Source organism: Talpa occidentalis, unplaced genomic scaffold (genome assembly GCF_014898055.3).
Source record: "Talpa occidentalis isolate TD23 unplaced genomic scaffold, MPIMG_talOcc4v2.1 talOcc4.13, whole genome shotgun sequence".
NCBI lineage: Eukaryota > Metazoa > Chordata > Mammalia > Eulipotyphla > Talpidae > Talpa > Talpa occidentalis.
In genome coordinates this window covers 18451187-18475914 of record NW_023601322.1, presented here as the reverse complement: position 1 = coordinate 18475914, position 24728 = coordinate 18451187, and the positions used below count along the sequence as shown (strand labels likewise).

General features: G+C 46.7%; 1 protein-coding gene across 3 annotated transcripts; it reads left to right on the top strand.

Annotated features, from left to right (window-relative positions):
• LIPG (lipase G, endothelial type) lies at positions 1-24728 on the top strand. Of its 3 annotated transcripts, XM_037508530.2 has the most exons (10): positions 1-354; positions 4038-4219; positions 5868-6047; positions 7490-7601; positions 12495-12716; positions 15281-15523; positions 16742-16862; positions 18070-18288; positions 20491-20595; positions 22872-24728. In XM_037508530.2, exons 1-10 carry the CDS (start codon positions 258-260, stop codon positions 22891-22893), a joined length of 1503 nt encoding a protein of 500 aa, XP_037364427.1. In that variant the 5' UTR covers positions 1-257; the 3' UTR covers positions 22894-24728. The 3 variants fall into 3 exon arrangements, with proteins under 3 accessions (XP_037364427.1, XP_037364428.1, XP_037364429.1); XM_037508531.2 differs by lacking the exon at positions 12495-12716; XM_037508532.2 differs by lacking the exons at positions 1-354; positions 4038-4219 and adding an exon at positions 5298-5751.

Sequence of the window (24728 nt, the reverse complement as noted above, 5' to 3'; positions counted from 1 at the left end):
TCCCCGGCGCGCGACGCCAGCGAGGGCAGCTCTGGTCCCCTCGAGCGCCTTCACGCGTCTCCCCGCCGCCCCGCGGCTCAGTTTAGCCAAATTTTTATTTTCCACCTTTTCCACCTTCAGGCTGTCCAAACCCCCGGCCTCTGGTGGCAAGAAGGCTCTCACCTGGGGGGTCTTATCGACTCGGATTGCTGGGGACCTGGAAAAGTGTTTTCATTTTTTAAAACTCCTGTTCCCGGGAGGGGGTGTGGGTGGAAAGGATGCGGAACTCGGTTCCCCTGCTGTGCCTCTGGAACGTCTATTGTTGCTTTGCGGCGGGAAGCACCTCACCCCCTGGTCCCGAGCGCCGACTGCAAGGTAATGCGCGTTTGTTTCACGGCTCTTCTCCCGCATTTCTTTCCTGCGCCGAGGCCCCTGCGCCCTGCCCACCCTTGTGCAGTCCCTCCTCCTTTCTGCAAGATCCTCCTGCCTGTCCCGCTGCACTGCCAGTTTGCTTCTCCCGAGCAGCTCTGTCGCTACCCGGGCATCCCCAGCAAGGGGATGCAGAGGCTGCAGTTGGCCAGTGGGCTTGTGGGTGCTGGCTCTCCCTAGCACCCCTCTCCGTTATATGATTCCCTTAATCGGTGCTGTCCAGTTGGCGGCTGGCAGTTCTTCAACCGTGTCCACGTCTTTAAACCTACAGGTTTTCTTTTTTTTTTTTTTTAAAAAAAAAAGATTTATTTATTGATGCATACAAGAACGGGGGTACAGGCCAGAGGTACGAGGGGTGAAAGGATTCACGGGAGACAGAGGGGAGCAGCAGGTGAGACAGGAGAGGTCTGCTGCACCATGTGGGTAGCTCCCTGGCCCGGGGATCGAACTCATGCTGCAGTGGCTGAGGTAAGCTTCATAGGTTGCATCTTAACCCTTTGAGCCACCAGGAAGGCCCTCTTTTTTTTTTTTTTTTTTAAGATTTATTTATTTATGCATGCAAGAGCTGGGGTACAAGCCAGAGATGCAGGGGAACCACCAGAGACAGAGCAGGGAACAGAACAGGCAGACTGACTGAAATACACTGCTGAGGGGAGCAGCGGGCGAGTCAGGAGAGGTCTGCCTTGCCATGTGGGTTGCTCTCTGGCCGGGGATCAAACTCGTGCTGCAGAGGCTGCGGATTGCTTCATAGTGTGGTACTTAACCCCTTGCGCCACCACGGACGCCCTAAACCTCCAGGTTTTCCAGGTAAGAAGGTTGGAGGAGCTCTGTGGCCTGGTGCCTCTCCTTTTAATCTTGCCAAGGAATTTTGAAAGTGAAGGTGGCAAGGGCAGCTGTTTCAGGAGTCTTGCTTTCAGGGAACAGTTGGCACATAGTCTAAAGAGAAGCTGCTGGGCTTCTTCGCCCAGGTGGCCAGCCTCCTCCTCTCTGATACTCTTTGAACACCCTCCCTCCTTCCTTCACTTCCCAGCTACTAGATTTCTTCCTTCTGGGTTCTATAGGGCTGGGTTTGGAAGAGTCTGAGAGAGGGGTGGGAAAGCATGTCTGGGGTGGGAGTGTGGGGTGGGAAGTGAGGGTAGGGTCACCCAGCTGGAGTTTCAAGTCAATTAGTTAAGCAGTGGGGAGCTGAGGAAACCTGGAACTCCACCCCATTATTTCATCTTCTATGCTTCTGCTGATGTTGGGCTAACTGATGTTGGCCCCGTGTCAGCTTCTGTAGGTGTGGAAGGGTTAATTTGACCGAATGGGAAAGTCTTGCTTTTTGCTTTTCTCAACATATTTGCAACTCTAGCAAGGCTAACTAGAAGTCTGTCCTGAGGTAGTGGCCTCTCTAACCCTTCTCTTATAAAGTGTTAATGTTCCTTCCAGCTTGTGTCATCTGCAATTCTGAGTATTTGTGAACCACTTAATTCATTCCTAAGAGTATTTATGTCAGGCACTTTTATAGGAGCAGTGAACTAAATAAATAAGTAAAAACCCCTACCTTAGTGGATTTTGCATTTCAGAGGTGGGAAGATGATATACTAATAAAAATATGTAAGTGATGCTCAGTGCTGTGGAGAAAAATGATGTAGAGGAGGAAGGTGTGGGGTGCTGGCAAGAGAAGGGGGTGCAATTTTAATCTCAAGCTTTCCTCATTGAGAAGTTGACCATTGAGCAAAGTACCAGAGGAAGTGAGAGGAAGCGAGAACAGCTTCTAGGGTATTGGATCAGCAGTCCTCAGCCTCAGGGGTGCCAGTGCCCTGGGCTGGCAGTGGTAGGAATGAAAGTGGAGCAGGCTGGGGTCAAAGAAGGCCAGATGCTAAGGCCAGCCTTTCATGCCCATATGTCGGTTCATCCACAAATCTGTCCCAGGAAGCCAGTGGGCTCCTTCCCCTTTACTACTATGCTTTTCCCATGTGGCCTCCGTGCGAGTGACTCTTTGGGGAGGTGTCAAATGAGCTTTGTCCATGGTTCAAATTTCCGCCAGTTGGGACTTTTGTTCATTACTTTAATGTCAAACTTCGGCTGGTGTGTATTTAGTTGCATTTTCTGGAACTTTATCCTCTTTACATCTGGTACATTCTTATCTTCCCTCCCAACCCCTTCGCCACCACCCTCTACCACGCCAGGCTCTCTATGTGTCCACTTGCAGCTTAACTGTGGCAATCAATTCAGCTCCTGAATTGATGGCCATTTGGTATCTCTTCCTCTGGTTTCTGGGTGACAGGAGAGGCTGATTTCTGACTTTCCAGGTTGTTATCAAGGAATGGTTTCCTGGATGGCTGGAGGAGAGCTAATGGAGTTTGTTTATGACCATGTCACAGCTGATAGCACCTTTCGTTGAAAAATCGTAGTAACATTGGCTGTGTTTGGAAGTGGAATGATCTCCAGGCTGTGTCTGAGCAGTAGAACTAGAAGGAACATTTTGCTGCTCTTGCGAGTTTCTCGGTGGCTTCAGTAATTTATTTAACTAACTAGAAGAATGTCTGGCACATGCCTGGCACTGCAACAGGCCCTGAGGTCATTGGAGTAAGTGCTGGAGTGGAGAGGGAGCACTAGGGAGCCCATTGTATAAACAGGTCTATAGTTTCTTACCTCCAATTCCAAAATCCAAAATCTCTCAAAATTGGAAAATTTGTTTGGTGTCTAGTTTGGCAGCAAGTCCTGGCCTTTTTTCATTTGAACTTATTTGACAGCAAAAATGGACCTGAGCAGACAAGCTATTAACAATCTTTATTTTTGCCTCTATGTGTGAGTAGTCATGTATTTCCCTACAGAAATATTAGGGTGTTTGAGTAATGCCCCATATTCCATACAGTGCATATATTTCATATATATGTATCTATGCCCCATATATGTTATAGAATATATTGTTTATGTACCATAATGTCTTTCTAAAATCTGAGAATTTTAAATTCTGACACTCAACAGGTCCCATGCATTTCAGGAAAAGAGTTGAGGACCCATACTCAAAAACCAGCAACTTGAGGGAAGGATGGGGAACTCATTTTCTTTTTTCTTTTTTTTTTTTTTGAGGCATGTATTTTTATTTATTTGTTTGTTTGTTTATTTATACATGCACTGGGTACAGTCAGAAGCGCGGGAGGGTGAGAGAATTCACCAGAGCCAGAGCGGGGAGCAGAGCAGGCAGAAGGACCGAGGTACACTGCTGAGGGGAGCAGCGGGCGGCAGGAGAGGTCTGCGTGCCATGTGGGACCCTCCTCTGGTGGCTGGGGAGCAGCCGGGGATCGAACCGGCGCCGCAGAGGCCGCGGGCAGCTTCGCAACCCAGCGCTCAACCGCTGCGCCACCGGGGAGGCCCAGGGAACTCATTTTCATAGGGAAGAAGAAAGAAAAGCAAGAGAGAGCTCTTTATTTCTGTCACAGTAATTAAATATACCAGTGATTAATGAATTCTCTTAAATCTAGAGATCTTCCTTTTATGATATCTCTGCAACTGTCTTAGGAGGTGAGGAGGAAACATTTAGCAAAACATTTATAAAAACTGGAAGTAATTTGCTGCGGTTGAACTAGCATCGGATCCCAGATGTCTCACTACCAAGCCTGTGTTCTATTCTTTTTCCACAGATGAGCACCACAGACCCAGAGAGGTGCAGACTACTTCCAGCCCCCCTGTGAGATTTAACCTCCGCACCTCTCAGGACCGGGAACATGAAGGATGCTACCTTTCCTTTAATCACAACGAGCTCTCAGAAGACTGTGGCTTCAACATGACAGCTAAAACCTTTTTCATCATTCATGGGTGGACGGTGAGCCAGGGAAGAAGCCCTCAGCTTTGAAGATTGGGTTTCCTTTGTTTTGGTCATCAAAAAGAATATTGGTGCTTCCACATTTCACTCTCTCGCCCCTCTTTTCTTGTGGGCTGCTTGTATTGCAGACAGCTGTGAAGAATGTAATGGGTACTTCGCTGAGGGGGCAATCTAGACCCCAGCAGGGTGGTATTTAAGGCTGGCACACAGCAGGCTTTCAGAAAGTGGCGCTCCTGAGGGCAGCAGCCCAGCTCTTCTGGTTCTTAAGGACCTCTCTAATTGCACTTAATTACACTGGTCAACCACTGCCTTGCGGGGGCCATCCCTCCACGAGAGCTGAGCTGAACTGAAGCGACTTGCCTGGCTCGGAGTCTATGAGGAGCCAGCTGGCCGGGGTTGCTGGTTGGGCTGGCATGGTGCCCTCCTGTTTGCATAGAGATGGCTCCATTTAAAGGCATTGGGGTTCTTTATGTGCCCTCGCTGAGCAATTCACATTGAAAGGCCCATGACAAACTTCAACAAAAAGGGGCTTTAACACTCAGCTTTAGAAGCTTTTGACCAGCAAGGGATTTATTCATTCATGTAATGACAGTCTGTAGGAAAATGGTGCCATTAAATGAGCAGGTTTCTGCTAGGGCTAATTGGGAGGGGACATTTCTCCTTTTAATGATGAGAAATTCATATCCGTTACATGCTTTTTGGGTCTTTTGGTCTATCACCAACTGTTGCGCTCTGGGGTCGATTAGGGAGGTGCCTACCCACCAGCTAATGTGGTTGAAGAAATGATAAAGGGTCCGTCTATCTATTCTCACTCCATAGTCTATGCTCAGAATCATGCATTTGAACCTTTTAGAAGTCCCCTGTCGAAATGCAAATACAAACTGCCTGTAACTTTACAAATGTGTTGCATTCCAGAAAGTTCTTTTGTAATCTGTTTGGAACTTGGAACAGCGGTTTCTCATAGAAAAAAAGATTGTAAATGGAGTCTGGGTTCCCAGGCTAGGCACAGAAAATCTCTTTATCTAATAATGTGCTAGAGGATGGGTTTACAACCAGGCCTGGTCACCATATAACTTTGTTTCTGTGGGAAAATGTGTTCTGAGTTCTAATTTGGGATTCCAGAGATAGAGCTTCCCTAACTCTGGGCTCAAGAGGGGTGGCAGAGATGGGTTGTGGGAAGGAGTCATTTGTTAACTCTGCATTTGCCTAGGAGACAGCATCTCCCTGCATCTCTGAGACAGAAGCTCATTCTCCAGAGCAACCCTTCCCAGCTGTCCTTGAACATGAACCAGGCCTTTGGCCTGACTATGACAGGGGCTCAGGCTCACCTTCTGCCAGTATTGCTACCAATGCATACCTCATAATGGCCTGACTGGGCAGTAGGGCAGCAGCATGGGCTACCAGATATGAAGGTTTTCATGGGAAAACAGGTGCTATAAAGAGCAGTGGAAGACAAACACCCAGAAGTAGCCCTGCCCGCAGCTGGCCCTGCTCATGTGCAAGTGTTTGATCCCTGAGAATCCATAGTCAAGGTTCTGGAATCAGCTGGGGAAAGGGTCATGGAACTGAGTTCTATATCCATTAAGATTTCTGAAACCCAGAAATAAAGAAGAATAAACAAAATTTCTGTTTTCTCTTCTCTCTGCAGCTGGGAGGCATGTTTGAAAATTGGCTATACAATCTTGTGTCAGCCCTGCAGATGAGAGAGAAAGATGCCAACGTTGTGGTGGTTGACTGGCTCCCCCTGGCTCACCAGCTTTACACGCATGCTGTCAACAACACGCAGGTGGTGGGCCACAGCGTGGCGAGGATGCTTGACTGGCTGCAGGTAACTAGGGAGTCTCCTTTCACTGGCAGGATCTTGAACCCCAACCTGCTCAAGAAATTCAGGTCAGGCTGTGTTACAGTAAACGTCAGAAGTCTGATCCAAATCTTTGGGATTATGATTTTTACCAAATTAAGTTTTGTTTGAAATGTTTGCAAGCTGAGGTTTTTAGAGAGTTTTGGAATTGTTGAGCTATCTCTGAATTTTTCCTCTTTCTTTGTTTGCTAGAAGAAAATTTGCTATATCGGTTATTACTTGCTGAACTTAGAAACTCAGGCTCTTGGTTGGGTTGGGACCAGCGTACAATCTTAAATAACTATTGAAGTTGGCTCTTGCCATAGAAGGGTGGGGAGGGACTTGATTTAAACAAATCAAATGGCAAACAAATGGCAGCTCCAGTGCCTTGCTTAAAATATTACGTGTAGAAACCATATCTAGAGGTCATAAATGAACTTTCTATAGGTTAGTGATTTGCCCGAGTTGAGTGGACTTAACTGGGCAATTCCAGCCTGAATTCTTTTTGTCCATGGAATTGGATGAATTTTGGTCAGGATTTTGAGCTGTCCTTTAGTCCTCTGCTAAAGTTTTTTTTTTTTTTTTTAAAGATTTATTTATGCATAGAAGAACTGAGGTGTAGGCCAGAGGTGCGGGGGGTGAGAGGATTCACCAGAGACAGAGTGGGATGCAGAACAGGCAGGTTGACTGAAATACACTGCTGAGGGGAGCAGCGGGCGAGACAGGAGAGGTCTGCTGCACTGTGGTGGTGATGGCAGTGATGCGCTGAGACTTAACCCCTACATCACCCCTGGGCCCCTACCAAAGTTGTTTCATAGAGCTTGGTTACTGAGCCACAAGGTCAAATTCCCACCGCTCACACCCTACCAGGACACTTTGCTTCAGCTCTGGGGTCCCAGAGGGGCTGGTAGTGAGCAGGTTAGCAGCATCTGGGTTATCAGGGGTACATAAGGAGTGCACCAATGTAGGCTGTGGCTGGCACCAAGCCTTCACTGAGTCAGTAGCTTTGACCTCTACACTGTTCCTCTTACCCCCAATACTGCCAGAAACATAGCGAAGGGTCAGGTATGCAGCATCTAATCACACTCACCACTCTGCTGCTAGCATTTGGCATTTGAAGTGCCGCCAAGTCCTTTTGACCTCCCCTCACCTGACTATGTCCCATCCCTGTTGCATTGCCAGGCATGCCAACCATACACCAGGAAGTCTCTGCCTCCAGTTCTGGTGTCTCCTCCTTGCTGTGACTGAATTGTTGGTGACCCTGTGCACTCAGGACCACACCTTTTTTATTTTAATATATGAGGCCATGCCTCATGTCTTTTATGATTCCTTCTGTTGCAATACTAATACACAGATTATGAAATCAATAGCACATGGATGAATTTATCGGGTGGCAAACTCCATTCACACTCTTCTGTGACTTCTTGCAGGAGAAGGGTGATTTTTCTCTTGGAAATGTTCACTTGATCGGCTACAGCCTTGGAGCTCATGTGGCTGGGTATGCTGGCAACTTTGTGAAGGGCACGGTGGGCAGAATAACAGGTAAGCTTTGCTTCTTCTACTAACAGCTCACACCTGAGCACCTTTTAGCCTCTCCTTTCAGCCTCACCTTTTCTGAATCAGAATGCTCGCGAGTCACACAGAGGTAGCTTTGGAAGAAATCTGGAGAACCTCTAATATAGGACTTCTCAAATATCCTTTGTAGTCACAGAACCCTTTTTTCCAATTGAACTCATAGATGACCCCAGTATATAAAACGCATAGAAGAGAAGGTCTGACTGAAGCTGGGTATGTGGTGGGTGTGCTAACCTTGCTATTTGGACCTTCCTTTCCCTGGAGGAAACTCAGGGCACTAGAGAACCAAGGAACACAGTTTGAAAACCACTTGTTTAGTCTGATGGGTGAGGAGACACCCAGGGGCAAATTGCAAATAATGAAAGGACAGAACTAGGTGGAGCCCTGGCCACAAGCTTCTGGGCCTCACTTCTGGCCTCTGTCCACGATGTTCCAGGACATCATTCAAGGGGAAAGAATGGTGGATTCCGTTTGAATTATTCTGCCTCTGATTTCCATTTCATCTACGAACAGCCTCTTTCTAGTGTCCATCTTTAAGATTTATTTATTTATTTATACAAGCACTGGGTACAGTCAGAAGCACAGGAGGGTGAGAGAATCCACCAGAGCCAGAGTAGGGAACAGAACAGGCAGACTGACGAAATACACTGCTGAGGGGAGCAGCAGGTGTGGCAGGAGAGGTCTGTCGCACCATGTGGGACCCTCGCTGGCGGCTGGGGATCGAACTGGGGCTGCAGAGGCTGCGGGCAGCCTCACAGCCCAGAGCTCAACTGCTGCACCACCAGGGGAGGCCCTTAGTTAATGCATTTATTAGGGATAATTACCCAATTAGAATGGGTGGTTCAGCTTTGTCATTAAAGGAAACTTTCTGGGACTGGTATCTAAGCTGTCAATAGAAAATTGAGCTTGGGCCTCCCCGATGGCGCAGCGTTTGAGCGCTGGGTTGCGAGGCTGCCTACAGCCTCTGCAGCGCCAGTTCGATCACCTGCCACCAGCGAGGATCCCACAAAAAAACAAACAAACAAATAATTGAGCTTTCCATCCTAGTGAGCTTTTGCTGTGAAAAATTGGATTAAATCATTTAATGATTCTAAAAAGTGGGAAAGATTCTCTTTCCCATTTTGGGGGTCCCTCAAATACATATATAAGACTTCCTCTAGGCTATAAAGAATGTCCTTAATCTTTATTTTTCTTCCTCAGTCTGGTGTTCTCTCTCTCCCTCTCTTTCTCTCTCTCTCTCTCCCTCTCTCTCTCTCTCTTTTTTTTACTGTCTCTGTCTCATCTCTAGATCTCTTTGATTTGCCGTCACTTGAGAACGTTATTTCTGATTACCAAGACTTCGGGCCTGAGCCGTGTAAGCAGAAGGGATTGTGTGGCTTCACATGGCTGCTCATTAGCCTATTGCTTGTGCAAAGCTCTTTGGTCACTCTGGGCTCGATTGTCTGAGCACCTCCTCCGTCCCCCCACGGGAGACATGATATTCAGAGCCAGGCAGGCAGGTTCAAACTATAGCACATGTAAGATCCTCACTGAAAGGCCAGGGCCCAGAGCCTTATTTGCCTGCAACAAGCTGCATATCTCCCCTCTCCCAGATTTCTAAATCTGAAATGAAATGGGGCAGCGAGGTGCTTTTCCGTGCTTTCTCTCTGCCTGTTTGGATGGCAGCTGCTGGGATGTGGGCTTTGCTGGCAGAATGCTAATCAGTGCTCTGAGCCCGCTGCACAGAGTGTGGGGCCTGCCTGTTCTGAGCACTCCCCTTCCCTCTGACCTTCCTCTGTGGAGCAGGAGTCTGGGGTGAGTGAGGCAGGAAGGAGTGGTGTCTGACCAGAGAGTCTTGGGCTCACCTGATAAATGCTGCTGTGCATGTCAGGTGGGGGAGGCCTGTGTACTCTCCTCTTCTCTCGGTTGAGGTAATTCCCATGAGCCTGGGGCCCAGGTGGTCCCAGTTTGTAAGAGGACCAGAGACTGCAGCTTGCTTGGGTTCCTAAGGCCAATCCTGCTGTGCAGTTGCCAGGAGGGGGTCCTTCAGGAGGGGATACCTGAACCTTAGCCTTGCTTGGATTAGAGGGTTGTAGGCTGGGGTTTGCCAGAGTTTCACCTTCTTAGACTTCTCAGAGAATTCTGTGATATACTGGTGAAGTGGTCATATATTTCTAATTCAATTTGTGTCCAGTTAGTTATAAATAAATAAGCAAGAAGATTCATCTTTCTAAGAAATATTAATTAAGTGTCCACTATGTACAAGTTCTGGGCTAGATGCTGCCTAATAGCAAGTATCTACGCTTTCATCTCTAAGCTACATAGCAATTGGCCAAAGAGGTGCTTTGCAGTTCATTTAACTCATGAAAATGAGGTTTCAGTGATTAAACAACAGGCCCGATATCTCACACATTGGGTAGAAGAACTGGGATTTTATCCCAGGCCGTCAGGTCCAGAGAACCACATTACCTCTCCTCTGCTGGAGGTAATAAAGTGACTGTTCTACATGGGTGAGAATGCAAAGCCCTGGAAGGTTTTCCAGCATGTGTACACATGTGTGTGCAAATGTGTGCAAGTGTGTGCATGTGTGTGATTTCCCTTTACCGGGCACAAACCCTTTGGAGGAGTTGGACTCAGTGGAAGGAAGGGCAGGCCTCTATCTTTTCCTTTTTTGGAGGAGATAAGTTCTCCCTCCCATCCCAAAAGGTAAAAGGTGCAACTTCTCCCCAGAGTCCGTGGACCCTGGGTATGTGTCAGACAGATCCGTCTGGTAGGTGAAGGCTCGGCCTGCCTGTTGGGGGCCGTCCAGAAGCCCGGCGGCCTGCATTCCTCCCACGCAACTTGGTTTCCATGACATTGACCGTCTGGTGGAGACTTTTGTTCACACCAAGCAAAGAGCCCCTCTCCTGTATAGATTGCAGATCAGAATGGTGACGAGGGGCCGGGAGAGGCTGCTTGTGTCAGGTCTGTTGTCCTCGCAGCTTCTAAAACTAATCACCCCGGGTTCTTCGGGAGGACACTGCTTTGGTGCCCTGGTTCTTTGGGGACTAGGGCTCGGGATGGGCCCCCAAGCAGCCCAGGCTCTCTTTTTGCCTCTTTCATATATAAAATTCATTTAAACTTTTCCTGGAAACCAGAGTTGAATTCAGCCGCTACCTGTTTTACGAGGAATGAGTTCTGCAAGTTTACTCTGTGGTCTGGGTGATAGCTCTGTCTTGTGTTTATCCTAAAATTACCCCTGAAGGTTCACAGTGAGCTTCCTGGTGCTGAGTTTGGTGAACATGGGTCTATTACCCACCTCTTTCTCTGTTCTTGGTTGCTTCTTTTCCCTGCCTTGATTGCTCTAGATTAGGGTTTCTGAACCTATTCACGTTTTGGTCCAGATGATGCTTTGTTGCAGGAGAGGGCCTGCATGTATAGGATGTTTCCAGTACCCCTAGCTTAGAGTCAGCAAATGCTAGTAGCTTCTCTCCAGGGCTTGTTCATTTAGGAGCAAAATCATTCCCAGGTGAGATGCTCTGGTCTAGACTAAACAAACCCTTTTCTCTGCTGCACATAGTTTTTTCCAGATTCTTCCTCCATGTCTGTAGGCCAAAGAGCCTTCTGGTTTGGGATGAATCCAGTTCCCATAATTACTTGGGCTTGGTAGTAGTAGCTAGTATTTACATCGAGAAGCACATAATCACTGAATATGTCACATGAACTGCATGAATGAAGACATTTACATTCATTTTTATGGGTGACACTGAAGCATGGAAACTTTTTTTTTAAGATTTATTTATGCAAGAACTGGGATACAGGCCACATGCATGGGAGAGTGAAGGATTCACCAGAGACAGAGCGGGGAACAGAACAGGTAGACAGATGAAATACATTGCTGAGGGGAGCAGCACACGACAGGAGAGGCCTGCCGTGCCATGTGGGATTCTCGCTGGCCGGCTGGGATGGAACCTGTGCTGCAAAGACTGTGGGCAGCTTCATGGTGTGGCGCTCAAACTCCTGTGCCACCAGGGAGGCACAGGAAACATTTTTTGAAATCTGGGCCTCAGACCACCCACTTTAGAATCACCTTGGGGAATAAATATGTTTTTCTGGGCTCTACACCAGAGGAGAATCTCTCAGGGGCCAGGAAATCTCCTAGTTATGCTTTGCACCTTTTTAATGTGAGTAGTTTTACATCATGTGGTTCCCAAATTAAAAGATAGTGACAGTCTCTCTTACTGTTGCCGCTTCCTGCCGGTTCCCTGCTTTCCTGGTGTGTCCTTGCAGGGTTTTTTGTAGCTACAGAGTGGGATCTGAATCAGGCTGCCAGGTGATATTTGTGCAGCTTCAAGTGTGAGAACCAGTGTTGTCTACTGTGCTGCTTCCTGCTCAGTACCAAAAGTTTGCAGGCAAAAAAGGTTTTTCCTTTGTGGCTATGAAATAGAGGAATTCTCAGGCCTGGATTGTGGGCTTACAGTGTCTCTGGTGTACTCTCCACTCTCACTGTCCCACCGGGGGTCTGATTCTAACTAAAGGAAGGGGGAGGGGAAGTCCCTCCAGAAGATGCAGGAGCATAGTTGATCTGTAAAAGGCCATGGGAGGTGGCAGTAAAGAGGATGAGTGGCTTAGTTTCAGCCAGGCTGAATCTTCTCTAGCACCACCCGAGTTCTGAGTCCACAGTTCCTTGAGTGCAGAAGTGAGCCTCATGGCTGCTTTTCCAAGTCAACTGCGATATCAGGACAGGCAAAGGCTTCAGAAGAATGTCAGTTCCTTGACTGCAGGCTCTTTGGGGCTGGGCTCCCAGGTCGGCTTCATTCTGCACATGTGGACTTGGCTTTAACTCAGGACTCCCTGACTTGGTTCACCTGACAGATGGTCTTGTCTCCCCTTCTGCTTTAGGTTTGGATCCTGCTGGCCCCTTGTTTGAAGGGGTGGACATCCACAAGAGACTGTCCCCTGACGATGCAGACTTTGTGGATGTCCTCCACACCTACACGACCTCCTTCGGCTTAAGCATTGGGATTAAGATGCCCGTGGGCCACATAGACATCTACCCCAACTATGGTGACCCCCAGCCCGGCTGTGATCTGGATAATGTCTGGGGGTCCATTGCAAATGGAAGTGAGTTCCTTACTTTTGTGCTTCATGGGGAGGTTTAACTCAGTTATCACATCTCCTAAATCAGAGAAAACTTTTGGGGTCCCCCATGGTTGTCCTTCAACCCTGTGTTTGCTGTTCTTCATCATCTCATAAGTCTGTTAATGTCTTGTTAACAGTAGTGTCTGCTCTGTTTTCTCATGCTCTGAGGTCACAAGCACTTAATCACTTAATATGTCACATGAACTGCATCTATTATTGTTATTAATTTCTTTTGTTATTAATTTCTTCTATAACAGAAGGAATACATGTTTGTTGAAGGAAATCAGGCAATATAGAATTGCATAAACCCAAAAGTAAAACATCCTCCCTCAGCTCCTACTTCTTTTTTTTTTCCTCTGAGCTGAGAGAAAGGTTATTTTTATTTTATTCCTTTTGGTTTTACTAAATTTTTCTTCATTGTGGGCACTTATCACTTTTATTTTATTTATTTAAATTTTATTTTTATATTCCCCATACAATTACAACCCCCTTATCTTGACCCCAAGCCCTCCTTTCCCCGCCCCCCACCTCCCATAGAGTGTCTCTGGTTCATAGTTGTTTGTTGATTTTGATATTTTCTTTCTTATAGTTATTCTTTTTCCTGGTCCCTTATTTAAGTTTTCTAGATTCCTGCTATGAGTGAGACCATCCGGTATTTTTCTTCGCCTTTCTGGCTTATTTCTGCTCAGCTCCTACTTCTGCTCCTGCTCTTAACTCTTTAGGAATAGCCAATATGAACAATTTTGCGTGTATCCTTCCAGTCTTTTTTCTTTGAACATTTATTTGTGTGTGAAAAATCATTTCTTTCATTCTTTTGCAGTCTTTCTTTTTCAGTTATATTGTATTATGGACATTCTTAAAACATCAGTGCATATGGCTCTACTTACCAACTACTCCTTACCTACTCACTGCCTTGGACCCAGGCAGCATTTTATTTTATTTTAAGATTTGTTTATTTATGCACCCAAGAACTGGGGTATGGGCCAGAAGTGTGGGGGTGAGAGGATTCACCGGAGACAGAGCGGGGAACAGAACAGGCAGATTGACTGAAATACACTGCTGAGGGGAGTAGCAGGTGAGTCAGGAGAGGTCTGATGCACCATGTGGGTTGCTCCCTGGCCAGAGATCGAACTCATGCTGCAGTGGCTGCGGATAGCTTCATAGGTTGTGTCTTTTATTTTTTTTCAATTTAAGTTAATTAAAAAAAAATAATAGAAGCATAGGTTGTGTCTTAATCCCTTGCGCCACCAGGGAGGCCCCAGGCAGCATTTTTTTTTTTTTAAGATTTATTTATTCATTTATGCAAGCACTGGGTACAGTCAGAAGCGCGGGAGGGTGAGAGAATTCACCAGAGCCAGAGCGGGGAACAGAACAGGCAGAGTGACGAAATACACTGCTGAGGGGAGCAGCGGGCGGCAGGAGAGGTCTGCGTGCCATGTGGGACCCTCGCCGAGTGGCCGGGGATCAAACTGGTGCTACAGAGGCTGTGGGCAGCTTCGCAACCCAGCGCTCAACTGCTGCGCCACTGGGGAGGCCCATTAGGCAGCATTTTAAATCCCCAGCCCCTGCCATCTCTCTCTACTGCTCTGCCCTTTGGATATTCCTCTCTGTCATCCAGTCTTAAGATTGTTACCCTGTCCCAATGTGATAATAGCCAAGTAGCCACACAGGATGTGAAGTCTATGTAAGGGGTAGTTCAACCCTGCCTGCCTCAGAGGATGTGACAAATGTATTTCTTAAGGATGGTTGTGTTTGTGAGGAAAGGGTGGGCATAGAATTTTTCTTAAGGTCCCAGGATTTATTTGAACTACCGACTTCTCTGGTTAGAAGAAATAATGATGTATCCTGGGCAAGAAAAGTCCCAATTATACTTCTAACTTTGCAACCAATTGATGATGTGATCCCAAGCAAGTTACTATGGACTTTTGGATCATAATCTATAATTGAGGATTGGACAAGAAGAATAGAGTCAGCAAACATTTTCTTAAGGGGTCATCTAGTAAATATCTTAGTCTTTGCAGAACACAGTCTCTGTTTCAAGTACTCCACTCTGTTGGAGCATGAAAGCAGCCACAGTAATGCATAAACAAATGAACTGCATTCTAATCCAGCTACTTGAAAAACAGGCAGCCAGTCTGCAAGCGATAGTTCACTGAGCCCCGGACTAGATGATGTTTAGCATCTGATCTATATCCAGCATCTTGTGACCTGACAACCTAATCAGGACCTAGTCACTCCTACTGCACAACTGGTCTTCATCACCCTGTTTAGTGCTCATTGTATGCTCACACTTGCTCTTCGTTGCGTGGTGTGTATTAGTGCTATCTTCTCACCTGGAGAGCAAGCAGGTGTATGCTGGGAATGGTCTTTAATTTTACACCCTCCTAGGAGCCCAGTCTGTCACTGGGAATGTGTTGAGAATGATTTAAAAAGCAACAATAAAGTAAAAAAAAAATAGCTATTATCGATGAATTGTACTTATTGACTGAATAGGCAAATCTTGGAGAAGTGGCTCAGCTCGTATCGTCTCTCTCTTCCTCCCACAGAACTTGCCGAGGGGATAAGGTGTGAACATGAGCGTGCCATTCACCTCTTTGTTGACTCCCTGGTGAATCAGGACAAGCCAAGCTTTGCATTTCGGTGCACAGACTCGAACCGCTTCAAAAAGGGAATCTGTCTCAGCTGCCGGAAGAACCGTTGTAGCGGCATCGGCTACAATGCTAAGAAGATGAGAAACAAGAGGAACTGCAAGATGTACTTAAAAACCCGGGGTGGCATGCCTTTCAGAGGTAATTCTCAGACCACATGAGCCTGACTTTCCTCTTTTCCTTCCTCTAAATACCATGTTGCAGAACAAGGTACATCCCAGCCCGGGAGGTGTGGTTGGCACAGTTAAGTCATTGCAAGTCAGGCTGTGTTGTGCACGCCCTGGGAAAGTTCGTCTTTAAAAATAAATAGTGGGGGGGCCTCCCCGGTGGCGCAGTGGTTGAGCGCTGGGTTGCAAAGCTGCCCTCAGCCTCTGCAGCGCCGGTTCGATCCCCGGCTGCTCCCCGGCCACTGGGTGAGGGTCCCACATGGCATGCAGACCTCTCCTGCCGCCTGCTGCTCCCCTCAGCAGTGTACTTCGGTCCTTCTGCTTATTCTGCTCCCCGCTCTGGCTCTGGTGAATTCTCTCATCCTCCTGCACTTCTGACTGTACCCAGTGCTTGTATAAATAAATAAAAAATAAATCTTTAAAAAAAAATAAAATAAATGGCGGGGACTCCTTTCATGATGTCGATGATCACTCCATGAGCACAACATCAGTATCTTAAAGATTTTTTTTTATTTATTTATACAAGAACCGGGGTACAGGCCAGATGTGCGGGAGGGTGAGAGGATTCACCAGAGACAGAGCGGGGAACAGAACAGGCAGACTGATGAGACACACTGCTGAGGGGAGCAGCGGGTGCAGCAGGAGAGGTCTGCTTTGCCATGTAGGATTCTCGCCAGAAGGCCGGGATTGAACCCGCGCTGCAGAGGTTGTGGACAGCTCCACAGTGCGGTGCTCAACCGCCTGCAGGGAGGCCCACAATATCAGTATCTTAAATTTCCATCTTGTGTTGAACTTCTCAAAGTTGTTTCATATTTGTTTTCTCATTTGATTGGCACAATATACCTGAGGTAGGACCAACAGGGGATAGAAATGATATCTTGCATTTTAATACAATATTGTAAAACATAAGGTTTGGTGTTATTTTACATGTGAAGAAGTTGAGGTTAATATCTTGGTCCCTAACTCAAGATCAAGCAGCTAGAAAGAAGCTGGGCAGCCATCCCCTGAAGTTCTCCTCAATCCCCAGTTCAAGGCTCTACTTCTGGACTTTCGTGATCTCTTCTGCCACTGGACTGGAGATGGGAGGCACTGCTGGATCTAAGAGATGACACTTCTGGCTTAGGTCAGGGTGCCCTGAGATGATGTTCAAGTGTTTGTTCAGATGTTCTGCTTTGTTCTGCTGTCTCTGCAGTTTACCATTATCAACTGAAAATCCATATCTTCAATTATAAGAACGTGGCAGAAATCGAGCCCACCTTTTATGTCACCTTATATGGCACCAACTCAGACTCGCAGTCTCTGCCTTTGGAAATGTAAGTCATGAGTTTGCTTTGCTGGGCTTAGGACAAAGAGCACATTGGAGTGGGGAGAGAGCGTGGAACATGCGAGTAAGTGCAGGAGAGAGTAGCCAGCCTACCTGGGGAGGAGCTGGGTTGTTTCCTCAAGCCTCTGGAGTCCTTTCTCCTGTTGCACACCCCCCCACCCCCATCAAATCCTTGACTCAGAGCCTTCTGGGAGGGAAGGTCCTGGGGTGAATCAGCAGCGTGAGAAGCTGCTGGAGCAGCTGGGCAGAAACCGCTGGCTCATTTCAGACAACATCTGACATCTGAGGCTTTAGGAAATTTAGAACTTCGTCATCCCTGGACTATTTCTAATGATCCGTGGGAGGGGCACGTAGCAGTCGGTATGCATTTGTACTCATGAGGCAAAGTGCCAAGCTGAGCAATGTTGGGAAACAGAAGTAACATCATCAGAGTACCTTGTTTTCAGGGTTCGGGGTCTGCCTGGGAGACTAGGTCTTCATGTACACGCTTGTGAGATGAATTGACCAGGCAGGCCCTGCCATGTGACACATGGGAGGGACAGAAGGAGGGGTGAGTGGTTTTCAGAGAGACAGGGGCCAGAGCGCTGAGAGGAGGAAGAAGCGGCTGTTGAATGAGATGGGACTTTTTAAAAATTGATTGTATTCTTATTGCACTAACATTGGTTTATGACACTGTACATGATTCAGAGGTATAGCTTCCCACCTCTTCAGATGTATGTCACCACCCCCACCCCACTACCAAGGCACCCTGTCCTCCACCTTAGTCCGTCGCCCCCATCCCCACCCCCTTTACTGCCCAACCTCCCAAGTTCCCCCTGTGGTAACTTCAGTTCCACAGTCAGATTTGCCTTGGCTTAATTTTGTCTGTTCTTTTGTTTTATTTCTCTATATTCCACATACGAGAATATAGAGGGGGATATGACTTCTTTGTGCTTCCTCATTTCTGCTCTTCCTTGGTTCTGTCGTCTCAAGAAGCAGTATAAATAGGGAGATGCTCAGAAATGGTTTTGATCAGAAATTGGGGTACTATGGGCAAAGTTACCTCTTAGTATGGGGCACGGCTGAGCTTCCACCCGGCTTGGGGGGTGGGCATGGAGGGCCTGAGGCAGGCAGAGTCCTCATCCTGGATTCTCTGCAGTCACTGTGGAGCCAGTACTAAGGCAGGGAAATGAGCTCAGCTTCCTCTCACCTTGTAGAGTGGAGCAGATCGGGTTGAATGCCACCAATACCTTCCTGGTCTACACCGAGGAGGACTTGGGCGACATTTTGAAAATCAGCCTCACCTGGAAGAGGACCTCTGATTCCTGGTACTATGTGTGGAAGGAGTTTAGAAGCTTGCTGTCTCAGCCTCATAACTCTCAGCAGGAGGTGAACATCAGGCGCATCCGGGTCAAGTCCGGAGAAACCCAGCAGAAGTGAGTGCCCTTTGGCCCATGACTTTCCCCTGCCTTGTCAGTGGTGCACAGAGAGCAAACTGCTGTGTCCTTTCCTTCACTAAGCCTGCAACTCAGTCCTTGTGCAGCAGGGCACATGGGCAAAACCTCAGCAAGGTGAAGAGAATTCCAAGTCAAGCCCTCTATCAGCTGTTGTGCAACTTGAGCCCTGATCACAGCCTTGGCTGTGAGGGGTGGGCAAGTGAGGACTGGAATCCAGTCCTTGTTTTGTTTGTCAGGCTCTGTGTTCACCTGGAGGTGGGGTGGGGGGGTGGGGGCCCTTCGCTGTTTAGGAGCACAGGCTTGCTGATCTGTTTGCTCCACGGTCCGAGCAACCAAAGTCTCCTTGCTCCTATCCAGGGCAAACCAGAGTCTCAAATCCAGGGAGCCCCCAGACATGAGGTCTGCTGGGGACACTGGTGTGTCTAGCATCCTATTTTCAGAGCATTGTAAATAAGTTCTCCTTTGGAAGCTCTGAGTCAGGCATTCAGGGCAGGCATCTTAACAGCAAGTGACAGAGAATCCTCTGTGCTCTGCCAGGTGATAGTTTCTCCAGATCTTTTAACCCCAATCCAGCATGAAAAATCCAGACCTTTATATGTCAGTCCCTAAAACCGTGACCTGAGTCCTTGAGCAGCCTTATTTCTAAGTAGAAACCAGGGAAGGTTGGGAGGCTTTTGTCAAGTTCTCCTTGGCCCTGTTCTTTTGCAGACCTCTGGGAGGGTGCTGCCAACCTAGGGCTGGTAGGAAGCAGCCTCCACCCCCTCTGCACCTCCTGCATTTTCTGTATTGCAGTTCTTCGTGTGTTCTGTTCCCACACATCACCTATGGCACAACTTGGTTTCCAGGAATGGAGAGTGGAGGCTTGGGGCCCTCATCTGAGTGATTCTGGTCTAGAAAACTCTGAATTAGGGGTGTCAGCTACGGTTATGTTAGCACCAGGACTCATCTAGATAATTATGTCTTTTTCCTTCTCTGCGTACTTATAAGTACAAGCACTTACTGTGCTTGTAAGCTGGGGTGCTGGTGGCAAAAAGAGGAACACCTTTTTTCTATATTTTCTATATTCTATATTTTATAGAAAAAGGAACATTTCTATAAAATATTATAAACAGAACATAGAGGCTTAAAAATGGAAATAGTTTTCTGTAAATATTGGTTTCAGGTACAAGATTTTTAGAAAGAAAGACATGACAGAGAGAGCTAAAGCTCTCTTAGTGCCCTTCCCCTTCAAACAATTTATTTCAATTTATTCTTCCCACATTAGCTAATGTTGATATTACTGGACTTCTTGACTTTCACATCTTTAGTGCTTCTGATTGCATCCATGACAATGTATAGAATTATTTTGGATGCTTCTGAAGTTTACACTAGTGAATGTAATATTTAACAAGTTGTTTTTTCCCCCAACATTTTTTATGAAATTTATTCAGTACATATAGGTCCTGTCCATGTTTAACTCCTTTATATGAACTGTCACCATATAAACAATAGTTTCACCATTGTTTTGGCTAAATATTTAAGTTGTTACTAAATTTTTGCAGTCACAAATAGTGCTGAGATGAACATTTTTGTATATTTCCCTTGTGCAGGTATGTGGAGGCTGTTGGGGGCAGGTGTGTAAAAAAGCGGCATTGCTGGGGTATAGTGTATAAATCCTCCAACTCCACTAGGTATTATTAAATCTCTCACTGTAGAGAAATGTATATCATGTGTATAATGTACAAACGTATATAATGTATATAATGTGTTAAAGTAAGACAAAACATTCATTATTGATTCCATGCCATAAGAAGTAACAATAGTCACAAAGCAACATTTATGTAAGGATGTGATTTTTTATGAAATGGAGAGGTCAAGGAAAGGTTAGATTAAAAAGGGCTGGGGTCAGGGAGGCTTTGGAGGGACAGGTAGGGCAGGCTTAGGGATGGGCAGAGAGAAGGGGTTTGATTAAAGGCTGCGTGACTGAATCACGGGAGACCTAAAGCAAGCCCAGGCTTAGGGTGCTCATAGTCTAGGGTCCCGGGAGTTCTGCAGGCTCTGGATTTAGAGTGAGGCGCCATGAAATCTACTCTCTTCTCCTTGCTTTGTCCACCTTAGATGTAGATGCTCCCTGGCTGACATAGCCATGTTCCTTCCTCTGGAGTTTTGGGGGCTACATCGATGGTTTCTTTCTCCTCCTAGGTTGACTTTTTGTGCAGAAGACCTTGAGCATACCAGCATATCCCCGGGGCAAGAGCTCTGGTTTCACAAGTGTCTGGATGGCTGGAGAAGGAAAAATGAAATCAGGTAATTGGTGCTTTCTCCTATCTCACTTAGCATGTGCTGGTTGTAGGTGTGGGCGTGGGGGCAAAGCAGGAAGAAAATGGGTAAAAATCCCTTCCTTTGGGAAGCTGATCTTCTGGTGGCAGGAGACAGAACACTAGGGCACTATATAGGAAGTCGGAGGGTGTTCAGTACCTTTGCCTTTGTTGGTCCTCACCTAGAGTTGCCGTAGCCGAGCCCTGCTGAAATGGTTCTTTCAGTGACTACCTCCTGGGCCCAATCCCCCATATTAAAATGAACTTCTCTGTAGTGATGGGGGTTGTGGGAAGGTTCTACGGTCCCCAATGTCCTTCTGGGCACCAAGTCAGAGTGGGGAGTAGAGTGGCAAAGGGAAAGAACAAGGTGTAGTGCCCTTTTGAGATTTTCTGGAACCCAGGTTGGTGTGAGTTATATTAGTAACAGTCCTTCCTCTTTTTATTTTAAGATTTATTTTATCTATTTATGCATACAAAAGCTGGGGTCTAGGCCAGAGGTTTGGGGGTTGGTGGTGATGGCAGATTCACCAGAGACAGAGTGGGGAGCAGAACAGGCAGATCTACGGAAATACACTGCTCAGGGGAGTAGTGGGTGAGACAGGAGAGGTCTATGCGCCATGTGGGTCAGCTCCCTGGCTGGGGATAGAACTCATGCCGCAGTGGTTGGTGATAGCTTGCTAGTGTTGAGACTTTAACCCTTGTGCCACCAGGGAGGCCTAGTCTTCCCTCTTTTTGAGAAGCAGGAATGTCCCTGTGTGGGGCTGAATTAGATAAAATGGTTGTCTTGCTTCAGTGTCCCATCATGCCAGAATTGAGGAATATTGCTTTCATAGTGGGAGGCAGGTATAGGTGCATCTGAAAAGGGAATCTGCCACACAGCCTGTGAACTTAAATGCCTGCTGAGGAGGAGGGAGATGGGCCCCTCACTGATCCCCGATTCCTTGCCCCAACCAAGGTCCTAGATAACAATGCTGTTGCCATAGGCTGAGCATGTAACATATGCCATACCATCATTTCATTTACTTTTATCATCAGCTCCATGACCCTGGTGTTGTTAGCCCCGTGTGCAGTTGGGGAACCTGAGATGGTGATGGTGGCAGAGTTGGATCTGGAGCAAGTGGGTCTACTCTGAAGCCTGTACTCTTTAGCCATGGAGGTTTCACGAGTTCAGATAAATCGCTTCACTTTGGTCTGGGCATCAATTATCAAGCAGCTGGGCCCAGACTGGGGTCCCCTGTGATTAACCGTCTGCCAACCTTGAGGGCCAGGTACCTCCCAGCTGCTCTGTCTTGCGTTCAGGACCATCCCCACAACCACAAGCTCAGTGATCACAGGGCTTGTGGGATTCCAAGAACTGCTCATTTAATTAAGCAACTCAGTCTAGTGAGGGTTCAAGATTTTCAACTATAATAATCATTTGAATTCTTTGTGTTTGCATTCAAATTTCTATCTTCCCAAGTGTGTCCACATATATTGCCTTTATTGATCGTCTGAACAGCCATGCCAATTGGACACTCCCAGGAAAGATTGCTATTCTTATAATTATTCTTATGATAAGATATTCTATTTTTCTGCTTCAGAACTTTGTAACAGTTGAGAACAATAGAAATCACCTCATTTCACCTCTTGGAAGAAGAAGTTGTCTATCCTTTTTCCCCCAAAGGAGCAGAAAACAATAGGAGCCCACATAACAAATTTACACAAGCTCAGGGAAGCCCTGGACACACAGTATGCCTTAGTAGTCTCTCTACTGACCTGAATGCTGTTCACCACCTAGTCATTGATAAGGAGCCTGAGGTTCAAAGAGTTTCAATAGCCTCGTAAGGAGGCAGGGCCTAGAATCAAGATCTCTTGATTCTGTCTCACCTACTTCCTACCACACAGCAGTCTCTCTTGCAATTCTAGATCAAGGCAAGGGGGCTCTGATGGTTCTTCCCACAATTGTGTGTGTGTGTGCATGCGTTTGTGTGCATGTTTCAGTGGGTGTTGTGATAAATATTTATCCACCAGCCCTGTGGTGCATGGAACTAGGCCCCAGGGAGGGCTCCAGCGTGGCGATTCTCCAAGCGAATCTGTGGTTTGTTGGGGTTGGGGGAGAAAGAAGCCCTTGGGCTCTTTTCCATTTGCTCTGAAAGGGAAGCATGTAAAAGCATTGGATAGGTAAGAAAGCTTGGTCTTGGGCTAAACACAGCAGGCCCTCAACATGGCTGGCTGCGTGTTTGTGAAGCAAGTTAATGAAGGCCACTCTCTCATGCTTCCTTTCAGTCCGACCTGGGCACATCTCTGAGTGTGCCTGGCAGCATGACCCGCCTCCTTCCAAGCACACAGAGAAGAGTTACGGCTGAGGACCCGCCTGATGGAAGGACCTTCTTGGCCTTGACCCTCCAGCACCAGGAAGCAGCGGCATACTGTGTCCAGGCCTGGGCCTCCTATGATGGCTGGGACTGCTCATTGGAGTGGACCATGGCCTGGGGTAGTTCCTGCTGTTGCTCTAGGCTAGTGCTGACTTGAAGCGTAGGCAGAGGGCTGAAGGCCCCCCTCTCGTGCACACCTAGCTGCTGACCCTGGGCTTAGTTAGCTCTGCAGTGACTGAGCAGAAGGCGTCAGCTGTTTGGCCTGCCTTGAGCCACCTTTTTCAGAGCCACCTCCTGCTGGGTGCTGACCTGGTCCAGGATGACAGACTTGTGGTCCTGTTACCCAGAGAGGTGAGAGTAGGTCTGGGGTGCTGAGGCCCTCATTGTTAGGGTTCAATGGGCTGCACTGATCAATACTGGTTACTTTCCCAATACTCTGTTCTGCCCCACAACCTACTCTTTAAAGCACACATCATTGGCTTTAAAACTTTTCTGTTGTTTACTTTTTGATAGGACAAATGTTTGTTAAGCACTAAAAATTACTTAGCATATGGCATTAGATGCATTACTGAAACTCTCCTGACTCTCCTCAATTGGAATCTAAAGAGGCTGAGATTTCTAGATCCCTGCCTGAATGTACATATGAGGAAAGGCAAGAGGGGCTCTGGGGAAGATTTCTTAACACAGGCCATTTCCCCTAAGAGTGACATGTTTGATCACTAATGAAGTAGCGAGTAAAGTGTCAGATGTGCCAGGAACCAGAATGATCTGGCTATTTGTTGAACGTGGTTGCTTTGGAGCACAATCTCTGCTATTTCGAAACACGGAAGGTATTACATATGTTACACATGTCTGCTTCTACAGAAACCGACACCATCAAACAGAACTGGTGTTAAGATTGAATACAGCGTTTTTTCCTCCCTGGCATATTTTGTCCTAATACCAGTGCCTTTTCTGTATTGAACTTCTTGGAAATGCCTCCAGTTCTAGGTCATGATTTGAAAGAATATATAAGGTGTTTGAGAAATTCTTTTATATATTTTCAGATTTGTATATGTATCACCTAATTAGAGACTCCCAACAGGAGGTGAACAGGGAAACTGTTATCTTTATTTTATAAAACCAAGACTTAGCTCAGCTACCGGCCTAGAATTACATACCACGTTGGTGGTGGAACTAGATTGAGGACCCAAATTTCCTGGAGGCAAAGTCCGTGGTATACTCAATCTTCAATATGCCCCAGTTGTGACAAACAAGGAATTTTTTTTTCAGAGTCATCTATAAAACATTAAACTTTTTTATTAATGTATAACTAGGAGCCAAGGGGTTGGGCTTTTTATAGATGAGATTATTTGAAAGGAGATGTGATGTCAGGTGGAGGGAGAATGATTTTCTTTGTTCCTAGGTTTTTAAAGGATGTTTTAATCTGTATTGTGCCAAAGTCACGTCATCATTCAATGCCAAGCTGCTTCACACATAACAGTCATGCTTCAATTCAAGGTATATCTCAGTTCAATTATACGCTTCTTCTGTTGCTTCTGCAATAGCTTTCTGGCCAAAGTGGAGCTTGTATTATTGACTGCGCATCCTGGTTAATTCTGACTTCTGTTTTTGGTAATGGAAGCTTTGGGCATCGAATCCTCAGTGGATCTTATATTTATACACTTGGCTGAAGCCTTACATGTATATAATGATTTTTTAAATGCTTTTTTTCTAATGCTTAGGACACTATTTATTTCTCAAGTGTATATAATGTATAAAAATAAAT

What these genes read in the sequence shown, in the direction of transcription:
- LIPG (XM_037508530.2), top strand. Translation starts at nt 258, where the DNA reads ATGCGGAACTCGGTTCCCCTGCTGTGCCTCTGGAACGTCTATTGTTGC. An exon ending in TCATCATTCATGGGTGGACG is followed by an intron (nt 4,220 to 5,867) that starts GTGAGCCAGGGA and finishes TTCTCTCTGCAG; the next exon opens with CTGGGAGGCATGTTTGAAAA. An exon ending in GGATGCTTGACTGGCTGCAG is followed by an intron (nt 6,048 to 7,489) that starts GTAACTAGGGAG and finishes GACTTCTTGCAG; the next exon opens with GAGAAGGGTGATTTTTCTCT.